Below are 23817 nucleotides of genomic sequence, written 5' to 3'. Positions count from 1 at the left end.
CAGAAAGTCTGCAGGCTGCCAACTGGGTGGGCAGTGCTAAACAAACAGCTGCAAGGCAAAATTTTTGCTGAAATGTGGATGCAGCACCTCAGACTTACAGCATTTTTCCGTAACTGTCCACCCCAAGCCATGCCTCCTAATTAAGTGCTAATGGTTCAGACCCAGGCAAAGGCTTGATGTTCAGACTCAAGAAACAACAGCAGCAAACGAGACAGCTGCAGTCGCTCAGCACCTGAGCTCTGGTGCAAACAGATGTTAGCGCAAGTACTTGAAATGTTCTTTGTAACACGAAGATGATTCCCCTCTGTCAAAATGACTTTAAATCAGTAGTGAATTATTCAGGGAACGCAGTGAGATGCGGCAGTAAGCAACATCAGTGGAAAGGTGCGGGAACAAATATAAAACCAGCCAACTCCTCCTCTGAGCCAAATACCAGGTTTCCATCTAATGCAAAAACAATGCAGGAAGCCCCTTTCCAACCTCAACATAAGTCCAAGGGTTTCAGCTCAAGCCTACCCTCTGTATTTTAAAACAAAAAAATGCTGCCACCTAGTGCCTAGTACCTCTTCCTTCCTGGAAAGGCCCTGGAATCAGACATCCGCAGTATTACTGGGAGTAATTGATGACTACCTTCCTATTTATCTACAGCAAAAGAAAATTACTAATAGAAACATTAAAAAAAGAGAAATCAAAACCATATAATAAAACTATCAGTCACATTCATTCATAACATTTTGGAGGTATTTTCTGAATCTCTCCATATGCTCATTTGTTGTGTACTTTAATATACAGGACAAATATATATATTCTAAAAGTAATCATCCTCCATTACTGAAGAAACACAACAGGAAGAAAAAAAAAAAAACAAGATTTCTTTTCCAAGCATATCTTTTCCAAAAGGCATGTGGATAACATTAGCAACTTGTGCAGAGTATAAAAATGAACACTGTTTGCATGAAAGCTTCACTTTGTACATCTGGCCTTTCCTTAGCTAAAGATGATTAAAAAGCTGTTTTAAAGTTGATGCCATGAATGCATTAGAGTGTGTTCAAGCTCTTCTATATTCAACACGTGAAACAAGAACAAAGGAGTAAGGACATTTGTGTAGGAATCATCCCTTTACTGCTTTCTATTTAGTGATCAGCTTTAAATCAATGGGTCTTTGGAAACATGTCATTTACTGAGAATCTGTCTGGCATTAAAAATGGTCTCCTAAAATTAACACACAAAAATTTAACATAACACAGTACCAGAACAGCTGCATTTTCTGATGAGCATTGACAGAAACCCCTCACCTGCTTCAATTCACTCTTCAATTTAGTAATACCACTTCTTTCTGTTTTGGTTGCTCCAGAATGCCCCATTTCATGAATAGAAATTGCAGGGCTAGAAGAAGAGGAATCTACAGGTCGCACTAAAAGAAGCAAATGAACATTTTTAAAATTCTAGGGGGTAGAAAAACAGATGAATTTTTATCTAGAATTTAAGATAAAAGCATATCCTTTCACAAGCGTACAATGCTCTTGCTGACAGCATCCTTTCAAACCATGTCAATAGTTCAAACCTGATTGCATCAAGTCAGGGGCCTAGATCCATTCTCAGATATTGGGACCTAATTTTCCAGAAGACTGAGCAATCCTAGCGTCAAAAGACATCAGAGTTGCAATGTGTCTGTGAGGGCTTAAGAATGAAACAGAGACAGCTGAAGTGCCAGTTGGGAATACCTGACATCACAGACATGCTCCTTGAAGGCAGGTGAGATATACCCTTTTTATGGTCTTCATTCTGGTCACAAAAAATTTCTTCATTATAGAAGTTTGCTTTCATGTCACTGAAAACTTGATGCACCCTTATTTCAGTGCAGGACAGCTTCCATCACATGTGTTTTGTTTATTCCACTGCAGGTATACACAGGTACTGGCCACCCATGATTAATACATCACTTATACCTCTATTTTACATGCCACGAGAGACAGTCTAATTTTGTATTTATAGTTCTCACTTAACATATACATACGCAGTTACCCAAGTGGACAACTTACAGCTTCTTTCCACACCAAACTCTTTTCCACTGAGAATATGGTGTAGGAGATTTTTCATATCAAAGGGACTTAGGTTCATCAAACTCTCTGAAGCCTCTTCACCTAGTTAAAACATAACAAAAAAAAAGATAAACATCCCTATAGGTTGCTTTATAGGTTGTTTTCCTAGGTGAACTGCTGATTGAATGAAGTTCAGTCACACTTCCCTTGTGGCTAGCGTTTCCTTTAAAAAAATAAATACACAGATTCACATTTCAAAGAAAATACATTTCAAGACTAAACAACAAACGCTGCATGGAAAAAACTCTATTTGCATTAGTGAACAGTATGGTGCACCTTGTGTGAAATCTCACTGAAGCTGATGATGAGAAAGCAGTTGCTCCTTTGTAGAGCAAGATGTCTTGGAAATGGCATTACAGCCATCTCCAACAGCAGATGACATGCAGATCTAAATTACAGAGCCAGAGGTATCCCATAAAGAAACGCACACACGTGGAAGGCTTGTGTTTTATTCAATTGAAGGATCATGCTTTTAAGTGAGAGAAAATGCAAATCTCCCATAGGAAAAGGCAGCCCCAAAGCTGAGGGCAGAGTACAGAGCAGCTGCTGTTTAAGGCTAAGTAATAACAAAAGGGACCCCAGGAAAGAGAGGCTTTGCTCTGTGAATAAAGCAGTTTCTGCTATTCAGCTACGGCTTTGGGGGAAACAGGGCTTTCTGTGCACTCTTCACACAGGAACAGAATTATCCCAGAAAATTAGCTGGTTCCTTTTGCCAACTTCTCACAAGGTAGAAACATGCCACTCCCCAGTGGCAGCCACTCAAGTGAGTCAGAGAGCAGCAGCATCCAAGGTGGGCTCCATCTAACCAACTACCAGGGACCCCCACTTCACTCCGGGAGGGAGAAAACCCAGGGGGACCAGAAAATGCACTTCCACAAAGTTATCCGCTTTAGGGTGTGCTAGGGCATTAGAAATGGTAACAAGAGCTAAGCCACAAAAATACGGCCCAGATCATGCTCCTAAGTGTCAGCATTTGACTATATATTTGTCACATTAACTTGATTACTTTTCATGACTGCTCCTTCTTAAGACTTCCGACCCCTTTCAATTCCACTGATGTAGAAAATTCTTCAATGATTTTTAAGATCTCTCTTCAGTCATGATTCCTCCGGTTTCCCTTTTCTCTTCCAAAAGAAGTTTTAAAATATTTTTGCCTTGCACCACTTGTTTGTTACTTAATTCCTGTTTTACTGTTATGTATGTTATTTATGTGCAACATCTTGGGGTCCTGTAAGCGTTTTTTTACTGACCTCCTGGCAAAATAACGTACCTCTATAACAAATCTAAACAGCAAATATTTTTCAACTAAGCATATTCCAGAGAATACGGAGAAGGTTTACACATAAAATGAAGAAGATCAGAAGTTACTTTGAATAAAAACTACCACAATTATGAATTAAGACTCAAATATTCAGATGATAGCTAGGGTCCTAATTCACATTGACATTAGTGGCATTGGGTCCCTAAATACACACACATGTGCAATTTGACAACCTGAACTTGAAACACTTGTAAGTCAGGGGATTTAAGTATTTAATATCCACTTCAGTTTGAATAACTGGGGGATGGGGGAGTGGGCAGGAATCTTTCATTAAGTCAAAAAGAGAAGTTATTTTCAAAGTTTGTAACTGCATGATGAATGAGGAAGTTAATAAGGAGATTTAACATATATAAATGAAAAAATCAACCACCGAGGTGAAGCAGAAATAACGCCGTAAGTACCCTTGTGATAAAATTGCTCTTACCTGAGCATTTCAGACTCCGAGCCAGCTCAGTGGCCATCACCTGAATTATCAGACCAATGCGGAGCCTGAGCATCTCCATGAAAAGACTAGGCTGTGACCGGACATACATCGCCAAGTACATAATTATTTCCTGTAAGGACAAATCCATAAGGGCACCCATTCAGAGTGGGTCACCTTGGCTCCCCCAGTCACAGAGAAACACTGGTGCCACACTGGGCACAGCTGGAAGAACCCTTTTTACACGTGCTGCATACCTGTGTCAGGACTGCAATACTGATATCTTGGCCGCTCGCTTCATAAATAAGATCTGTGAGCTCCTCAGGTGGCAGTGGGCTGCAAGAAGGCAAACCACAATTAGCAGTGATTCAGGTACCTGCTATTAATTTCTTGAACAAACACCACAACCAAGTCACCCAGAAGTATCTTTGCACCACTGAGGGGGCCTACGATTCTGCCTGGGTGGCGGCAATTCCTTCCGAAGGTGAGGAATTAGTTTTAAAACGAGAAGCTGAAGGGCAGGCTGCTGCTGTAACAGAAGCAGAGCTTCAACTTACGTGGTAATGATTTTCTCGCGGGGTTCTGGTGGCAGGCCCACTGTAAGTTGCTTGTGGTGTGACAGAAGGTCTGTGCATGCCTACCAAAATGCGACAGAAAGCAAGAGACATTTCTCTCAGTCATGTGGAAGTGATACAGCTTTTAATTCTCAAAAATGAAGCATTTCTTTAGCAACTTCTAAGTGCAGGCATTTCTACTAATCACCAGACACAGATTCAGCAAAATGCTGTTAATGAGTTGCCAAAGATCACCTGAGGTCAACAGGGCTATGAGAGTCTGCCCAGGCTGGAAGCCTGCTTCCCCGCTCTGTGAAATCACCAACATAATGATTAGGGATTCCAGAGAGGCTGGCAGATCAATAAAAGACTTTATCCTTTATCATAAGATAAACGTTTATTCTTTACTTAAGACAATAAATATTTTGACTCAATGAAAAACTTGGTGTACTGCTACAATCTATCTTAAATAAATCTCTCGAAAAAAACCCAAAACACAGAACATATTGCATCACATTCCCGAATTAGCCACCCTGATACATTCTGAAATTGGTGCTTCCTCCAGTGTTTTACTCTTTTACATCGACCTCCAAAAATCGGTGTTCAGCTTACCTGTTTTAGCATCCTGAATCAAAGACCTCACAGAGCAATGTCCCTCTGATTTTTAAGTCTATTTTCCCTCCCTTAATGAGGAAGAAACCAGATCATCTCTACTCTCTTCCTCTCCAATTCGTTTCCAGATTCTTTGCAATTTAACATACACAGCTTTCTGTGAGCATGTCTGTACTGCTTGTCCATCATGTCTTGAGGATGCAAAAGGTTGGGCTTAATGAGTTATCATGCAGGGAAATTATCAGAAATTGCTTCCTTCAGATATGACTGTCACCAAAATAGGGTATCCTAGGTGTGACAGTCAAAGCTTTGAAAATGGCCAGGAATTAAAGAAAGCTCTACAGAAATATGCAGGTGTAAGTAGAAAATTAAACAAATACTTTGGAGTATTTGAGATGAAACATTTTCATAATGTTCAAAATCAAATCTGTACCCTTACAATGGGCCTTTCTTGTTACCATTAAATACTCGCAGATATATTAATGCCTCTGTACATCCACATACACTCCCACGGCAGACTGTCTGCCCAATGGGACAGGTGTCATCAGGTCATGTTTTAGCATCATTTCTAGCACCATGACATACTGCTGCTGCAAAAGCGTTCATGCTATCACAACAGAAATAGACAATTAGCAATGACAACTACAACTTTCAAAGCGTGTAATTAAGCTTCTCTGATTAACAGAGATGAAACGAAGCCTTCACAATCGCTTACAGCGTGACATTCTCAGCCTATGCCAACATTAGCACAGGTCGCAGTACAGACGAAAGGTAAAGATGTTGTAATAAGATTTTAGATCAGAAAAGTAACCGACATTTGCACATGACGTAAGAACAGAAGGCAGCAAACATAAGCCCCACTGGCAAACTGGTAGTTTTATTTCTGGCAGGAAACTGAACCAGCAGTATTTATATTTCATACCTCAGCCAGGACTTCCACTCTCTTTTTGAGTATACCGGAAATATAACGGATCAAGCCCCACTCCTGATTAAGGCCTGCCTTTCTGTAGAGCTCGTTGAGGAGGCAATGAACAGTGATGCCGTACTGTCCATCCAGCTCTGTGTCCCAGTCAGCACCTCTGCCAGAAAAAAGAGGGAAGGTAATTTTCCTCAGATAAAATACTACACTGCTTGACCTTATCACACAGCGAGCAGCCTGATTTGGATCAAATTGATCATTTTGGTGACAGACTTAAGAAGTACAAAGGACACATGGGCGCTAACCAGAGATCGGTCATATATAGACAAAACCTCTTGATACCAGGAACTTTCATATTAACCTGAGCACTCACTTAAGCATGAGCCTGTGACTTCAAAGCAACCACCCAAAGGATTTCCCACTAGGTTTTAAATCAAGCACACACGCAGACAGTTTGCTGGAGGAATGATCCATTTTCAGAGCAGAATGCAGCAATGTCTTCATTACTGCGAAGACTGCACTCATTTTTCAGATGTCTCGGAGGGGCGCTACAAGTTTTTCGCCCTGCCTCTTTCTTAGCTATTAACTAAGCTTCCAAGCTGCTTGTGCCATTACTGAAAAAGCAAAGGAGATTTCTGTTCCCCTCCTGGTTTTGAAACTCACTGCATTACGGCTTCTTGTTGACAATGTTTTGAAGAGACCTTTTTCATGACAGAATGACCTCTCAATGCCCATTAGAGGGACAGAGTCCACCAGAAGCCCACCTGCCTGTCCAACACAAACTCCCGCAGTGAAACAAGTCCAGAACAGGAAATTAAGGGTGTTACATGTAGATAAATAACAAAATGGTATTTTTTCAGGATTTCCTTTGCTCTTTAAGAGAGGCTGGTAAACGTTTTGCTTGGAAAAACAAGATCAAAGAAGAGGTCCTCACAGGACAAAGACTAAAATAAACACAAATACAATCTTTGTAGCAGCAAGGAAGACAATCTGTGATTAACACATGCTTGTCTTTGCGCCTAAAGCTAACTTTCTGCCAGGTTCCAGCAGTGTTCTCTTGCACAATGAAAAAAGCCCAATAAAACACTCCAGAAGATGATTCTGTTGGTTTGTATTTGCATTTTCTTCCCATCAAACCTATTTAATAAGCAGCTGTTTACTAACCCAAACAGCTTGTGTCAGATAATTTCCAAGAACGTGCCGAAGTGAGTGTCCTGGTTTGAGCCAAGGATGCACTTAGTCATGCAGAGGGGTGAGAAGAAAAAGTAGTGACTACTCATTAAAACTGCATTTTGCTTTTAGTTAGAAAATGAGAAGATGAAGTTACCCTCCACTTCCCTTCTTGTGTATAAAAAGTTCACAAAGATTTAGTGTGATTAACAGAGTGTCACAAATATAGCAAGGTGTGTTGTCATTCATGGAAGGATTTGTGCATTTCATTTGCGAGTCTTCAAGCCTGTAGGAATTCACAATTGTGTGCAAATCAACTGAAATTTGCACAAGTATATTTTGTATCCATTTATTTCTGTAGTCAAGCAAACTGAAAATATCCCCAGTAAAGCACAAAATATTTCAACCTCTCCCCTCAAAACACAATCCTAAGCAGTGGAAAGCCTTTGCACAAGAATAATCAGACAGTTGTGACCAATTATAAACACGCTGAAGTTTACAGTCAATTAACTCACTTTAGTATATGCAAGATATACAAGATATCTGCTTGATCATGGAGCGTTGGACATTCCTTTAGCTGCTCAACAAGCCGCCTGCAATCCAAATCACCATGAGCATCTTTAGGTAAGTGCAAAGCATTTTCACAGTCCTGATAATAAAGACAGATGAAAAAAATCAAAGAAATGATCTTGAAAAAAGCAGCAGATCAAATTCAAACTGCAACTTCCCACTAAAAAATATAACAGCCAAGCAACACAACTCTGCACTTGAAATACAGACACATCACATAGTTCTTGCCAGATTACTGCAGACGTGAAAAGCAGACTAGCCCCAGGAAATACAACAGCCAGAATAAAACTTTGTCTCTAGTTTCAGTTCAATCAACAAGGAAATATTTGTTTTTGACAAAACAAAGAATATTTTGTAAAAGAAAGAAACCAAATTATTTCCACGCTCTCCCTGTCACTTGCTGCTACTTGTAAAGAGAAATGCAGAGGGATACTACCTTTTTTTAGTTGAAATCATTTAGAGCTTTTTAAGTTCCATCTCTAACCTGTATATATGTGGTGCTTTAGGAATGCAGATGTTGCCATCATAAATTTTCCAACCTTATGTAACTACCATGTTAGCACAGGATTGCATTATCTGATTAGTTGAGTTCTTGGATGAAGAGAAGTTTTGTTTAGTAAGATATCCAGCAATTATATGACTCTAAAATACTATTTCTACAGACAGAGCCTGTAGGGCATAATCCTTCAGGAGGCTGGATACAACCTGTGTAACCACTCTCAGCAGCTGGTCACATATACTAGGACAAAACAGATGCCCAGCACAACCCCATTTTCTTGCCTTGTAATGGGATTTGGCTGGTACCTTAAGGACATCTGTCCTTTCACACACTTCCCTCCTGCCCAGACATTACTATAAGTAGCATTTCTTGGAGAACATCTCTAAAGGTTATGGACATCCCATCCTTCCCTTTGTGTGTTCAGTTAGGACTAAAGATGATGATTTAACCTTTGGCCTTTAAAATAATCACCTATTATATTATTTTCTCTTTTGCACATGCTATTAAAAAAATTCCATTTCATACTGTCTAGTTAAAAGAAAAACTCTCACAGAGCCAAAAAATAAATCAGTTCCAAAACAAGGGAGTAGCTATCTGGTGCCTCAGGCGGAATGGCTTGTCTGTGAAGAAATATGAGAATGAGCACAGGGTTTGGCTGGGAAACACAGGAAAGGCCACAGTATTGGGTCCTAAAAACACAAACAGCATAAAAATTCCCACACTTACCTTTGTCTCAAAGAAATGGGGATTATCAACAAGATTGAGAGATTTCCGGTGCGTGTTCAAAACTTTAGTGGGAAGAGACATAGACACAGCTGGAAAGCAAAGCCAACAGGAAAAAAAGCAAAAGTCCACTTCAGTAATATGAAAATTGAAAACACCTACATGAAGCAACTATACTAGGTAAAAATAACAGAAATACCTCTAAGGGCCAAAATATATAGGCAATGCTCTGAGCATGGAGCTCGGAGCCAAGCTCACATGCTGAACTTTATCTCCCTGCAGGCTTGCTCTAGGAGTTTCTGAGATCAGCATGTCAAAGGCTGTAACCAGTGGTGTCCCCCAGGGGTCAATACTTGGACCAATTTTGTTCAATATATTCATTAATGACCTGGATGAGGGGGCAGAGTGTATCCTCAGCAAGTTTGCTGATGATACCAAACTGGGTGGGGTGGCTGACACCCCAGAGGGCCGTGCTGCCATCCAGCGTGACCTGGACAGGCTGGAGAGCTGGGCAAAGAAGAACCTAATAAGGTTCAACAAAAGCAAGTGCAAGGTCCTGCACCTGGGGAGGAAGAATGCTAGGCACCAGTACAGGTTAGGGGCGGACCTGCTGGGAAGTAGCTCAGAGGAGAAGGATCTGGGGGTTGTGGTAGACAGTAAATTATCCATGGCCCAGCAGTGTGCCCTTGTTGCCAAAAAGGCCAATGGAATCCTGGGCTGCATAGGGAAGAGTGTGGCCAGTAGGTCGAGGGAGGTCATTCTCCCCCTCTACTCTGCACTGGTGAGGCCACAACTGGAATACTGTGTCCAGTTTTGGGCTCCCCAGTTCAAGAGGGACAGGGAACTGCTGGAGCGAGTCCCGCGAAGGGCAACTAAGATTATTAAGGGATTGGAGCATCTCCCTTATGAGGAAAGGCTGAGAGAGCTGGGACTCTTTAGCCTGGAGAAGAGAAGGCTGAGGGGAGACCGTATTAACACTTACAAGTATCTAAAGGGTGGGTTGAAGGAGGATGGAGCCAGGCTCTTTTCAGTGGTTCCCAGTGACAGGACGAGGGGCAATGGGCACAAGTTAGAACATAGGAAGTTCCGTTCAAATACACGGAAAAACTTCTTTATGGTTCAGGTGACAGAGCAGTGGCACAGGCTGCCCAGGGAGGCTGTGGAGTCCCCTTCTCTGGAGAATTTCAAGACCCGCCTGGATGCAGTCCTGAGTAACGTGCTCTGGGCAATCCTGCTTTAGCAGGGGAGTTGGACTAGGTGATCTCTAGAGGTCCCTTCCAACTCTGAAAATTCTGTGATTCCGTGATTCCATAAAGGCCCAGGTGCTACACGCTCAACTGGCACTTCTTATGACAGCCCACGCCTCTGAAATCCTACAGCCCAACAACCTGCCCCTGCTAAGTGCTTTAAACTTTTTAACAGGAAGTACGCAGAGAAAATGGTCTAACTTGTAAGATATCATAATTAAAAGTAATAATGGTAAATGCAGGCTAATGTTAACTTCATATATTGAATTTAATAGAGGATCAGACAATACGGCATATGAAAGATGGGAGAAAAGACTACTAAAAAACCTGAAAGTGAATATACACCAGTTGAGGGAAGCATTCCTTTAACCAAGGCATTGAATACTACATACCTACATATAAACCACTGCATACATTGGAATCTATTTACAAATTCAGTCAAAGCATTATATTAGTGTAAATCCTTCAATCAGTCTATTAGAAATATAGCACAATAATGAATACTGTCTTCCCTCTCTACTCCATTTGTTCTTACAAATTTAGAAAGTACATGTGCATACTTACGTTTTTCTGGCATTGAAACATTTCATTTTACCACAATTTTATTGAAATAAGAAAGTACATTTGTCTGCCTTTGTTTATACAAAGACAAAAAAAAATGAATTCACCAACTCCGATTCTAAAATTCTATCCAACCAAGAAGCTGCCCCAGTTTCCATACCATAAACTTTGATTAAATGTTACAGTTCATAGTAGGTTATCTAGGTATGCACCAAGACATGGGATACTGTGGGAACACTACAGGAACAACTTTGGACTCATTCTTATTTCGTGATACCTACGATGTACTTGAGCCACTAGCTCTTTTTAAATTGCAGAATTTTGAAATACTGGAAGTTACACCTTTTACCACCCGAAGCAGATTTTTCTATTATTATCACTAAATAAATAATAGGGATAAATACCTGGAACCTCCAAGCCTTTTGTCTTGGCCATTATTGACAGTATCTCTTTTGTGGAATGGTTTGCACTGAACACAGGTGGCTGATTAGCAGTCTTTGAAGTAGGAGGGAGGTATGACTTCAGTGCTGTACTCTGCAGGATGTCATTTATATACTGATCCAGCTCATCCTGGCTTTCTAGTGTGACATACACAACAGAAAAGGTTTATTAAAGCTAAACCCATAATTTATCAGTTCTTTCTTTTTCAAACACACCACTCTATTATTGCTTATACAGAAGGGCACACAAAAATGCAAGAATATCATAATTCAGATTTTTAAGCTGAAGAAATTAGAAAGAAAAAAAAACATAATCAGTTTTTGACACTTCGAAAACAGTTACAATAACAAGTTGTTTTTCCCTTTGAAAGGGAGGAAAAGGTTTATCATCTTGCTGGTAGTCCACAGATCAGCTCTTCCACACAAAGTCTTGTCTATGACTCCACTCCATATTTTTCCCCCTCTAGCCTCTTCCACACCCCACATTCCCCTATCTGCTGACTCTTCAGACTCAGTTTTAGTGCAGTAGTTACTGGTCGACACCATACTACAAACGTGGGAAGAATACGCACAAACTCCTTCTCCAAATCAAGTCATGCATGTACTGTTTGCAGATTGATGCATGAGAAACCAGAATGACTATCAACTGCGCACAAAACAGCTTCTGCATCATAGGTAAACCCAGGCTCTGCTGGTAGAACTTGACAGAAAAAAAAAAAAATTGAAGGGAAAAAGCACTACCTTTTTCACAGAAGTCTGCTGGATAGCCTCCATATTCACTGTCAGGACTATTACGGCCTTCATTAGGGTCATCAAATAGTTTTACGTCACAGTCTGGATCCAGGAAGCTCAGATACGTATGAAAAGAGGTGGTAAGAAATTCTGATAGCTTGCCTATCTTCACCCTGCAAACAGGAACGCATGCCAAAGAGCATTAACATCCACCATTTTGATACTGATTAATGCCCACTGAGCTTTAAACAACTCCTCCAAAATTTATGAGACCTACTGTCAAATCCACCTTTGGTAACTACAAAGCATCAGATAATGGATACTGAAAAAAACAAATGCAAAACAACAGTTGCAGATCCACCTGGGTACTTACAGCTCTAGCTACTAATTGAACTTAACTGTGTTACATTAACACCTACAGACCTAACTCAAAACCTAATTATGCAGGGTGTTGCATGTTTATATGAAGAGAGACCCTGAACAAAGGCCTAAACTCTAAGGATAATGCATGAGAAACAGGGGCTGAGAAGTTCCCATGAACAGCAGTATCTTTTCACAGAACTGCAGTGCTGCTAAAAAACAGAAAGAACATCTGATTGTCAGAGGAAAAACTGACTGAAAGAGGGCAAGCAGAAAGAGAACAGGGAGATACTGAGGCATCATATTAAATTGCTTTTATATGTAGATGAATGGAACACATAAGCTTATAAGTACTACATGTAATCCATGTTTAAAACATGTACAGTAACTGTGAAAGATAACTACTTCTTTGAAACAGAAGGCTAGCCAAGACTGAGGTTTGTATTTCCAAAGGTTTGACATTCATTTTTCCTTATCCATTAAGGGCAGTCAGAGATGGTACACCTCTTGGGAGACAGATCTTTCCCATTGCATCTGAGGTCTAGCAACCATCTGATTGCCATATAATAACTAAACCTGAAACTTCTCTCTCTGCAGAGTTCCAGTACAAGGTCTGTGCACTATCACAAGCTCGAAATTGAGACTTGTATAGGATTTAATTAAAAAAAATTATGGAGAGAATCATCTGGGGGTTCTAACATTACCTTGCACCTCCAAAATAACCATCCTCTAATTTTCTTATGGTGGCAAGGACTGCTGGGTGAATGTCAGTACCATCATCAACTACAAAAGAATAATGGAAGGGTTGAAGCTTACCAACACATTCTTAAATTATCATGTCCATATAAAGTCTATTACTGGGTGTTCTCTACAAAGTAAATCAGACAAATTTAAACCAGAACACACAACAGCTATCAATACTAGCTTACTGAAAAAATCCCAAATAAGAAAGCAAAGAAAAAAACAAGCCCAAGACAAGTTCCAAAGGGATTTCTCAAGACCAAAACCAATCCATTAAAGACAAGTTCCAAAGGGATTTCTACCCCTTCTTTGAACAGAAATAGTATGGAGATGATGGGGAGATGCAAGGATATAAAGGGGGAATAAAACCAAAATGAAATATTACCACGTCATCCAAATTCAGCATGCACTTGAGAAAGTTAAACTGTACTTTTGATGTTAAAATTCAGATGTCATGCCACCTGTCTCCTCTCAAACCAACTTCCATTCTACTCCCCTGCAGCAATCTACTCTGCTTGAAACAGAGAAAATTGTTTACCAAGCATTGTGTGGGTGATGGGAAACGTCAGCGTTGGTCTCCCTGTCATCCTCCAACAAGAAGTGAGGTAAGCCAGCTCTATCTTGAGCATCTCCACAATCATCTGATTGTCTAGAGCCAGATAGAAGTGATGCTGGTCAGTAAACTAGAGGACAGAGAAATATGGCATATCAGTAGCTGTCAGTGCTGTCCTTATTTTTTTCCATTTCCTCCCTTAAATCATTCACAAAAGCCATATGAGCTATTTGTGACCACAACACAGACTGCATGAATTAACCTAACGAGGCCTGCAGCTGTGAAAAAAAACCATACTTGGGCAGAGTCCATTTTCTTACGCTTGTAGGCCGACTGTGAAAGAAGCAAGCCATAGAAATGAAAAGACAATCACACCCATGAAGTAGAATCTTCCCAATGAATTACAGTAACCTACGATCTGGAATACAGAAGTACTCTGAAAGTGGAACAAAAAACTAACAATAGCAACAAAAACAATAAATAGGCTTAAGCGCACACTGGGGACTGGGAACTAGTAACTGTATGTCTCTTGGGAACAATCTGAAAGTCAAGCAGAATACAGAAAAGCTGGCAGTTACTGTGGACAAAAAGGTACATTAAATGTACAATGGTAAGAGTGTACTGTTCCCACTACAGAGGAAAGTCAAGAACAACAGCAAAGAGACTATTATGGCTACTTCAGGATGGCTACTTTTGGAAACAAAAAAAAGCTGAACAAACAATGGAAAGTACATCAAAGCGGCCACGACAAAAGTTAAAGAAGCACAGAAGCCTTGGGGAGGGATGGAAAAAGGAGGCTGGGATGTAAAATAAACATGTTAGTAAGACACACAACGGTCAAGAAGAAAACATCTTGTAAACACTTCAGAAGTAATAGGAAAACACAGAAGCTGTAGGTCTGTCAATAAAGAAAGAAAGGAGGTAGGATGAGAGGATACAGACAAGCTGAAACATTTGATGCTGTTTTTACTGACAGAAGAAAAGTAGTGAATTATGACCTGTAATACTACTTTTAATGAACCAACAGGACTCCAGCCTGGATACGGGACAAAAAGGTTAAAGAGCACGTAAATTCAAGCTGGCAAAGTCCAGAGAAATTACTTCACAGAACTGAGGAACTAGCCAAAACAATCCCTGAGCCACTCACAATTAGTTCTGATAATTCAGGAAGAAAAAGTCCCAGAAATCCAGAGAGAAGCAAACACACTGCCTGTCTTTAAAAAGGAAGAGCCAGGATAAGACAGACAAATCAAGCCAGTTTCAGTGCCTGAAAGCACAGGAAAACAAAGACAATTTGAGACTGCCAAGATAACTACAAAATCATAAAGCAAGATGGCCAAACAGCCATATCAAAAACCAATCTCAGTGAACCAGTCCAATTTCCTTTTTTGGGAGCAACTAGATAGTAGGTAGTAGAAAGTGGCTGACGTCTCTCAACTTTTGCAAATTTTCACACTAGTGAGCTGAAGAAAAAACATCTGAGGAGGCAGAACAGCTTGAAAAATTGTTCTCAAAAGGTAGTTATTAACCATTTTTTCAGAATGAGAGGGTATCTCAATGGGGTGACAGCCTTTGCCCCACACCTATCAATGTTTGCATTAGAGAACAGGATGAAATACAACCTACAAAAACACAAAATTTGTGGACATTACTCAAGATCAACACAGATGAGTTGACTGCTAACCTTACAAAGGTGAAATTAAACATTAATTCCATGTACACCCCCAAAAAAAAAAAGTCAGGGAGAAATGTCTCGCTACAAAGTACAACGGAAAACGTTACGGAGGTTTTAGTCAAACATGGAATAAGCAGGAACTGTCAGTGTGTTGCTGATGCAAAGATAATTGCCATTTTGGAATATATTAATAACCATGTCCATATTTGATATATGGGGGGATTTCAGCTGGAATATTGGGTCCTACTTGCATAGTAAAATGTGGACAAAGAGATATTTTGAAAAAAATCATGACTTTAAGGAATTTTCCCCGAATTTGCAAAAGTGAAAATTGGTGTGAGGGAACAACACAACAAATAAACAATCTGTTATAAAGCTGCTTGTGATCAATTGGCATGGGGAGAATGCGAAGGGAGGCACATTATTTGCAGTAAATCTGATGTTGTTTGGACATCACAAAGCACTGCAGAAGCCATCTGTGGATTCCACTGATTATCTTCCACTGGAATTAAAAGACTACATTAGTCAAACATCTATTTAGGAGAGTGTGAGCATTTTTTATCTTGCTCTAGTTCTACACGTTTGGAGTAGGTGATCCCTCAGCCTTCTAGTACCAACTGCTAGAGTAAGTCTACAGCAGCGTGTCGTATTTCATTAAATGTATAAATAAGAGCCATTAATTCTGGGAGAATCCAAATTTCCAGCTACATTGAAAAAGGCACTAAACAGAAAACAAAGGAAGAACAACCATTTCTCAGCACTATATTGACCCTTTCAACAATATAATGAAAAGACTACATCTTAGTCTCTTGGGGGTTATAGTACTTGGCACACTTATGTGAAACTAAATTTTCCATCAAGGCAATCAGTAGGAAGATATATCAAGTGACTTACTTCTGCAGAAACTATTTCATTAAAATCTTGGGTTGGGCAGAGATCAGGAACAACTTTGTACTATTGATTTGCTGTGTTCTCCTAAGCCAGAAGCCAAAGAAGCCAGACTTTTATGACACAAGAGAGATTTATCAGCAGTCCTAGCATGCTGATCACCCAACCCTCTTAAAAACCCCACAAAGCAGAGCACATCTGCTTTATCAGCCCTGCTGTACTTAAAGGAGAGTGACAGCACATAAAAGCAAAGTGCTTCACTAATGATTAGCCATTAAGTAAGCAGTGATTTCTATGCCAGATTTACATGCTCACCTGAGGGGTAAAAGCAAATATTTGATTTCTTATCATGTATAGCTTGGAGGTGCCTAACACTCCAATGTGTCGGTGTGGCCGTCCACTTAATTTCATGTTCTTGTTCCGGCCTGTAAAGAAAAGAGAAAGAAAAAAGAAGTCTCGCCTAACATTTCCTGTGTGGTTTACCACAACAGCCATTTTAGACAAGGAGATCTACTTCATTCATATCAGCAAGGAAGAGGACACATAACAGAATGAGAAGCTACAGGCTGGTCCGTTTTGTAGCAACCACCAATATAGTAGCTAGAGTCCTTCAAAAGCCTGATTAAAAATAAAAAAATTTGGCTTCACTGACCATGGGATCAGGTCTTTTGATTATAGTCATTGCTCAGCACCCAAAGCTTCCCCACCAAGGACAGGAGGTATGCCCTTTCAAAAGCCAGGCCATCAATATCCAACAGAGATTGCAGTGCTTTCACTGTAGATCCTTAAAAATTCTTGCCCACAGAAGGCTAAATCCAAATAAAAAGTACATCCAAATTCAAAGACAGATTTTCATTCTTTTCATCAGGCTAATAAGCTCCACTCTTCTCAGTAGAGCTTATTGGCAAATGATCCACACCGCACCCTTTGCTCCAGCAGCCAGGAGCTGACTTGATTCTGTCTGACAAGGAATATGAGTCAAACAACCACATGCCTGAAAAAATATCACTGTGAATATTCCCAAAGAAGTCACTGTTAAAAACAATACAACAATATGTTAAATCATCCTTCTCACTCCACTAGTGAAAAAGCTATTATGAATTATTACGAAATAAATGTAAGCTTCAGCAAAGCCCTGCAAATGTTTCATTGGCTAAGAGTTCTTTGTGATAAAAAGACAAATTCTTTCCCAAAAGCAATATATGCAATTTCCTTTCTTCACGTAAAGGGCACACTTTCTAAGACTTATTTGAAGGCCCTGTTACTTTGAATGCTTCCAAAAAACTTCCTGTTAAAACAAAACAAAAAAAAAACAAACAACAAAACCCAGCACAACAACAAAATAACCCCTTTACTAAAGACAGTTTCTCTGTGGAAGTAGTTCCTGCAGGAAAAGAAGAGTCAGTTCTTGCCTAACTCCAAGTGTACAGGGAAACTTGTATTTTGGTTACCTTTTCTACCAAGGAAATTTTTTTTTTCCTCATTGAAGATCCTTTTTTAGGACCAAAGTTCTAATCTTGTTAAGCTTCTTTGCACAAATGCATTTTTTTACATCAAAGAAATTGATTTAAATAAAATTAAATCAAAGAAATTGAGGCAGTGTGAAGCAAGAAAAACAAAAAACCAAAACACTACCCTCAAAAAATATCTGGCAGAGCAGTAGAGAGAGGCTTCCATGTTCAAATACCTACCCAGCATTGTGTAGAGGTTACTCAGGATGCGAGCTGGCTGCACTCTGAGTGGATGGATATCAGCAATGCTCTGAACATTGATTCCATGGTCTTGCAAGAGATTCTTAATTTGATTAGATTCTGCCAAAACAGTTACTGCATAACAGAAGACAAAAACACTAGTAAGAACCAATGTTCTTCATTTTTTAACTTTCTACTGTGACCTCTCAACTACTGCACAGTTGACTAAAAATGCACAAAGGCCTCACTCCTTTCTTAACTTACGAGCCTGTGAGATCAAAAGGGATTTTAAGATGGTGTCAGACAGCTTTGGGCTCTCTGATTCTCAATACGTCTTGCCATCCTTGCCCAATTCAAGTCAGAAGAGTGCTCCCGAGGTCTCTACTCCAACCTTCTGCTGAAAGCAGGGTCAGCTCTGAGGTTAGACTAGGTTCTTTGGGGCTTTGTCAGTTTCTTCAGCTTTCTTTCAGTACCACTAGTTTGGATCACACAGTCTCTTTCAGCAGATGGTGCTTTTACCCCATAAAACAAGGGGAAACCCAACTTGAAAATCTTCATTGTTTTAATACAGCGCACCACATAACAACACAGCTGAGCCAATGGGGAACAGATGCTGTTACTTATATAGCAATAAATGTTACAGAGCCCATAAAATGGCAGAGGTAGGAAAAAAAAGAGTCCCCAAATCAGAGGAATTTACAATCTAGGCCTTGACCCAACCTCTTCTCCTGCTTGAGGTTTTGCCCATGTTAGCTGGCTTATTGGTTTGGGACTAATAATTCAGTTTTCTTCTTTGCATTATAAATGCTTGTCAAAGAATGCCAAAAATAAGTATTTATATTTCTACTAGAAATTAAGCACTTCAGAATAGCAAAATGCCATCCCTGTGAGACACCAACAGGGGGTAAACAAGCACCTGCCCACGTCCCAGTATCATTCACAAAGGCTGCCCCTGATAAATGAGCTGGTTGCTTTTCCAGAGCAGTATCGGCCCTTGAAATGTCTTTAAGTCCTGATCAGCTGGTGTTTGCCCTCTGCTTAATTTCTGGGTTTGGCTGTTCCTTCACTGACAAAAGAAGCCACTCCCCTGCAGCAGCCAAAAGATAGCTCAAAGTCTGGCTGCCTCACCTCTGTGTACGGAGATCTGCCTCACTCATTGCTCTTTGGTTCCTCTGAAAAGGGGCTGCACAGAAACCTAACTACACTGACCGACCTCCTGCCCCTTCTTGCTAGAATCTGCCAAGATTTTCCTTTTCGCTACAAGATTAAGTTTGCCGCTCTCCAGTAATCAGTCTTAAAATTTTAATAAGTATTTTTTAAAAGTTTGTTAAATCTGATCTTCCTTCTAGGAAAATAGCTGCTAGGAAAACAACCCCTTTCTCCTTTTTCCAGTAACACCAAAGCATCCACATCCCATGCAAAAATCCACATGCTTTTAAACTTGTCTGTCTTCTCTCCTGTACATTGGGACTTTGCCATCACATGAACCAATTTACCCAGAATGTTCAAAAAACTCCCTCACCTTGTACCACAACATCAGGTTTAAATCCAGTGGAAAATCTCCTGTTTAAGGGATCAATCTCACCTGCAGCAAGAAATCCCTAGAATAAATGCAAAAGAAAGAAAAAAGAAAGGAAACAACCAAAATTCAGTAAAAGGGTTCTGATGATATATAGAAGGAAGCTGAAGCAATTTTGATATTTTATCAGGACAGCAGGACTAAAAGCCTGGTTTCTCTACCTCATCCACTAAGTAGTACATTCAATAAAAACAATGGCTATGCTATTTTGCAGAACAACAAGAAAACAGTTATGACTGACAAAATCTGCATGTCCACATTTCTTATTTTAGAGTTGCAGCAACTGACATAATTTCACCAGGCCAGTGATTTTTTTTGTAGCTCCACAGAGATATTCAGTGGTTCCTTAAAAAGTCCATAGCTAATACTTCTCATGCCAAAGAGTAAGGCACAGCCTACTGGAACTGAAACAGCACAAAATCTGGGACAGTCAAGTCAGCCTGGGCATATTCCTCTAGCCTAACTGTATATCCAGTCCATCTGACAACTTATTCAGCTTAATTAGAAACAGACAGTTGCATATCTATATACAAAGAAATGGTCCTGAAAGCTGAGTCACCCCTCTGTGCATGTTTCTACTGGAAAACCCATTGTCCCCTACCTGTCAACCAAATTGTAGTTAAAGTCCAAGCCATGTCAAAACAAAATTAAATACAAGCTCACCTACTACAAAAGAAACTATTACCTCTGCTAATAGGCAGCTAAGGACATACAATGATTGGCCCCAAAGATGAGGCAACTTTCCCACTGGGACACGATCCACTGAATGCGGATTTTCATACTCCTCATCCACCTGTAAACAAATGCATAAGCAAGAAAAATTACCCTAAAGTTGTGAAGAACAATCAATAACATGGAAGTATTTGAAAAAATATGATCTATCATCTACCCTTTCCAACCTGCCATTATTACTGACATCAAGATCTCTTGGTTTTACTTTTAAGGCTGCACATTTTCTGGGACAAGAACTATGCTTCCTTTTCGTACACCGCCCCACCCTTCAAAGCTGGAGGTTGAATGGGGACTCCGTCTGCAATTAAAGCTTTGGTGTTAGCACTTCCCCTTTCTTCTCACCATACCTTTGCTGCCTTCCCTCTGGGAAGCTTGTAGGTAATTGTGTGTCTGCCTTCCAGCCCCTTGCAAGATGTCACTTGAACTTCACTGATGTCTAACTAGCTTTCTGAAATAAAGGTGCTTTCCAAAAATGAAAACTTTTCTACCTTTCCTGTGTTAGTAAGAATGGTCAATGGAAAATTTAAGAGCAGACTCTCACTAAATTAGAAAAACTGCCTTGGTTTTGCAGTATTAAGATCTACTGAGGGCGGGGGAAAACCTCTCCTAGGTAACACCTTTAAAGTGGCCATTGTAAAATTTATAAGTGACAGAAAAAACCTACACTGGTTATTTGGCACATTCATCAGATCATTATCATATCAAAATTCACAAGAAGGCTCTCAACTCTTACATGCTTGTTCCCACTAGGAAGGCAATTCAGAGTTTCCACCTCAGATCTGCGAGCAAGACATCAGCTGTCGACACTCCCTGCCCAAACTCAGACCAGCCCAGGAGGCTCCACACCCCTTAGTGAGTGAGGACTGAGAAGTCTGGAGTGGGAGAAAAAGTTATCGGGGAGGGATACGAAGGCAGATAGCATGGAAGAGCACATAAGCTCGTTTGAATTTCTGTCACAATGGGAAAAATCAGGTAAACAGTAACAGCAAAAATAGGGGGGGGAGGGGAACAACAGTCAATCAAACCAAACAAAAACCCCAGTCTAAACCCTAATCCACCTGAAACCTGTTTCTCTCTCACATACAAGCTCTGGAAAAGAAAGAGCACAATCAATCAATAGGCTAGATAGGCAGGACAGTCTATGCTGTCTACGCTTTATTTCTCCTTTGAGCTTCCGTTCCTAAGTCCACATTAGCACTTCGTAAATATATGTCTTGCCATGAGGATTTAAAACTTTAGACCTCCTCTAATATTTCTGTTGGCCCTCAGATTGCCAAGTAAAAAATGTGACCATTTGGAAGCCTAAAGTTTACCATTTCTCAGCAGGAGCTGCGAGAAGTCTCTTAATTTTTAAATAATGTGCAGTAGTCATTTTTTATTGCTGGTTTAGATTTATCAGCTACAGGAAAACTATAAAACCAACATTCATCTTGATATCTATGCTTTGCATACTGAAGTGGAGGCTGCATTTTCACAATACCTTATCTGGAGGGACTGCATACAGTTCAGGCATTAGCACTATTCCATTCTTCTCTCTAATAAGTATTCCTTCCAGAGCCTCTCTATACTCTTGTACCTGAAACATATAAAAGAGTGAGAATTCACATTACAGTCAGCAAAACCAAAACAGTAAAGTTAAACTTTTAGTACTTTACAACAGCACTTTTCTGCTGAAAGTTCATTTGAAAAAAAAAATGGGGAGAGGAATCATGATTTGCTGATGGAAGATGAGGGCTCAAATTCTCGGAGACTGTTCTAGCACCTCAATACTATCAGCCTCAGAAGCATGAACACACATCTTTAATCTATAACACATCACTGTGGTACAAAACTTCTAACATATTCCCATCAAGAAGTCACTGGAACAAATCCTATACAAAATTTTCAACAGATGACAATGCAGTGAAATGGATGTTAGGACCGCAAGTATCCATAAAAGTGTAAGATGCACTTTTGTCTATGATCTGAATTCTGCTTTGCAGGATCGGGAAATCAATTTCTCTTAACTGATTTGCTTAAAAATTTGCCCCATGGAAAACTTAAAATAGATTTAAACTGTTTAAACATACCTACGTTAACTGAACAGAAAATGCCCTTGTTCTTGAGTTGTTAGACAACATCTTATGAGCAGGAATACCATGCTGATACAAAATAAAGAACATTATTCTTTTTACCAGATCCCTTATTTTGTTCCATTTCTTAACTATCCCATTCCAAGTTTTTACTGACAGGGAAGCTGTTTTCAAGCACTGCCAGCATCTGAATGTGAAATACTATTTCTACTATTGCTTTCCGAGTACAGTGGAACACGCAAGGTAAGGTAACCACAAGGTTCATATTATGGCACACTGATATTATCAGCATCCTGTCCTTCTCCACTCTTTTTGAGTCCTCAGCATGCTTAGTTTTCTAACAATTGCTGCTATTGCAACCACTTGTTTGCAGCAGTAACTGGCAAAGACTAGACACTCACCTGAGTGTCTCAGTGACTCATTCAGCTGTGTTTAAACAGTGGGAACTGGGAGCAATTGCCCAGTCTGACCATGCCCTAGCACAGCCTGTCTGAACACCATAAAGGCAATCAGGTACATACTGTTCCAGATAATCCAACTAAGTTCTAGAGACTGCTTTATGCTGTGTTATTTTATTGTCGTGACTGAAGTTTCAGTTAACTTTCTGATTTTCCTCCTCACGAAATAATGCCATTTCTGTCTCCAACAGACTGTTTTTACTGTGTTCAGGAAAGCAACTTGCATTTCTAGCGTCGCTAAGTATTTCACTTGATTTACAACATCTGGTATAGAAAGAGGGCTTTTTGGTCTGAAATTCTGTTTTGTTTCTGATGCCATTTTATTTTTTTAAGGGGTTGTGTTTAGGAATCTCCTCTCCCTCTGCATAACAGGCGATTTTAAATCATATGTATTTTTTACTTCCAAACCGCCAATCTACAAAAGTCTTGGTATGAATACATTTAATCCTGGCTACTTGTCACTCTTTAATTCACCAGCACACTCCAGGTGCCACTATAACCTTTGGAGGGCTACAATCAATTTAGTTGCCCTGGCCACTGGATGCTTGACACAGTAAAGACATGAAATAACTTAGGGAATTTGTGAAAATGAAATGGCTCCTCATAATCCAACCCTAAATCTCCCTGAATGTACAGAAGGACTGAAAGTACTATGAATCTTGTTCTCAGCAGCCAAGCCACAGAGATCAGGGGAAAAAAAAGCTGGTCTCATCCTGAAGTAATTGGGAAAGGGGCATCAAGGTTGGTGATAAGACAGAAGCAGGCAAATAAACCCCATTCAGCTCAGTTTGACCCTACCAGATAACAGAGCCACTCAACTTGGTAGAAAGAAGGCAACAAGGCCCCAGTGTGCACAACACCACAGCCTCTACCACTTAATAAACCCCCCAGGAAGGTGAGATTGGGTGAAGACTATTCCCATCCTGTCGGATGGGATACTATATCCAATGGATACCCAAAAGAAACATGGAGCAAAGCTACAAAATACTGTGGCTAAATGGCTTTACATTTCCATTAAAAGTAATTTCTTCTTTCCTCACCTGAACTTTGTCCTCATTAAATACTCCATCAATTAGGAAGTATGTCCAGAATACTGGCCACTCACATTCAATATTCTCAAAGAGCTTGAGCTCAGCAGGATCATAGTGCAGCCTGCTTGGATCCTAGAAATTCAATCATGCTTGTTTAGTCACAGTG

General features: G+C 40.1%; 1 protein-coding gene across 2 annotated transcripts in view; it reads right to left on the bottom strand.

Annotated features, from left to right (window-relative positions):
* PHKA2 (phosphorylase kinase regulatory subunit alpha 2) overlaps window positions 1-23817 on the bottom strand; it is a 42221-nt gene that overhangs the window by 6719 nt on the left and 11685 nt on the right. For both annotated transcript variants that reach the window (XM_082498312.1, XM_082498313.1), the window contains exons 10-27: window positions 23661-23783; window positions 21571-21666; window positions 20044-20151; window positions 19302-19380; window positions 17780-17914; window positions 16404-16513; window positions 13511-13655; window positions 12936-13014; window positions 11881-12044; window positions 11104-11277; window positions 8895-8983; window positions 7615-7748; window positions 5933-6089; window positions 4402-4481; window positions 4102-4180; window positions 3848-3977; window positions 2043-2144; window positions 1296-1414 (exon numbers count right to left, since the gene is read on the bottom strand). In XM_082498312.1, the coding sequence (XP_082354438.1) occupies window positions 1296-1414; window positions 2043-2144; window positions 3848-3977; window positions 4102-4180; window positions 4402-4481; window positions 5933-6089; window positions 7615-7748; window positions 8895-8983; window positions 11104-11277; window positions 11881-12044; window positions 12936-13014; window positions 13511-13655; window positions 16404-16513; window positions 17780-17914; window positions 19302-19380; window positions 20044-20151; window positions 21571-21666; window positions 23661-23783 (2103 nt within the window). The remainder of the gene's footprint in view (window positions 1-1295; window positions 1415-2042; window positions 2145-3847; window positions 3978-4101; window positions 4181-4401; window positions 4482-5932; window positions 6090-7614; window positions 7749-8894; window positions 8984-11103; window positions 11278-11880; window positions 12045-12935; window positions 13015-13510; window positions 13656-16403; window positions 16514-17779; window positions 17915-19301; window positions 19381-20043; window positions 20152-21570; window positions 21667-23660; window positions 23784-23817) is intronic.

The sequence above is a fragment of the Vanellus vanellus genome (assembly GCF_965231255.1).
Source record: "Vanellus vanellus genome assembly, chromosome: 1".
Classification (NCBI taxonomy): domain Eukaryota; kingdom Metazoa; phylum Chordata; class Aves; order Charadriiformes; family Charadriidae; genus Vanellus; species Vanellus vanellus.
Note: the sequence above shows the minus strand (reverse complement) of the source record. Positions and strands in the feature narration are given on the sequence as shown.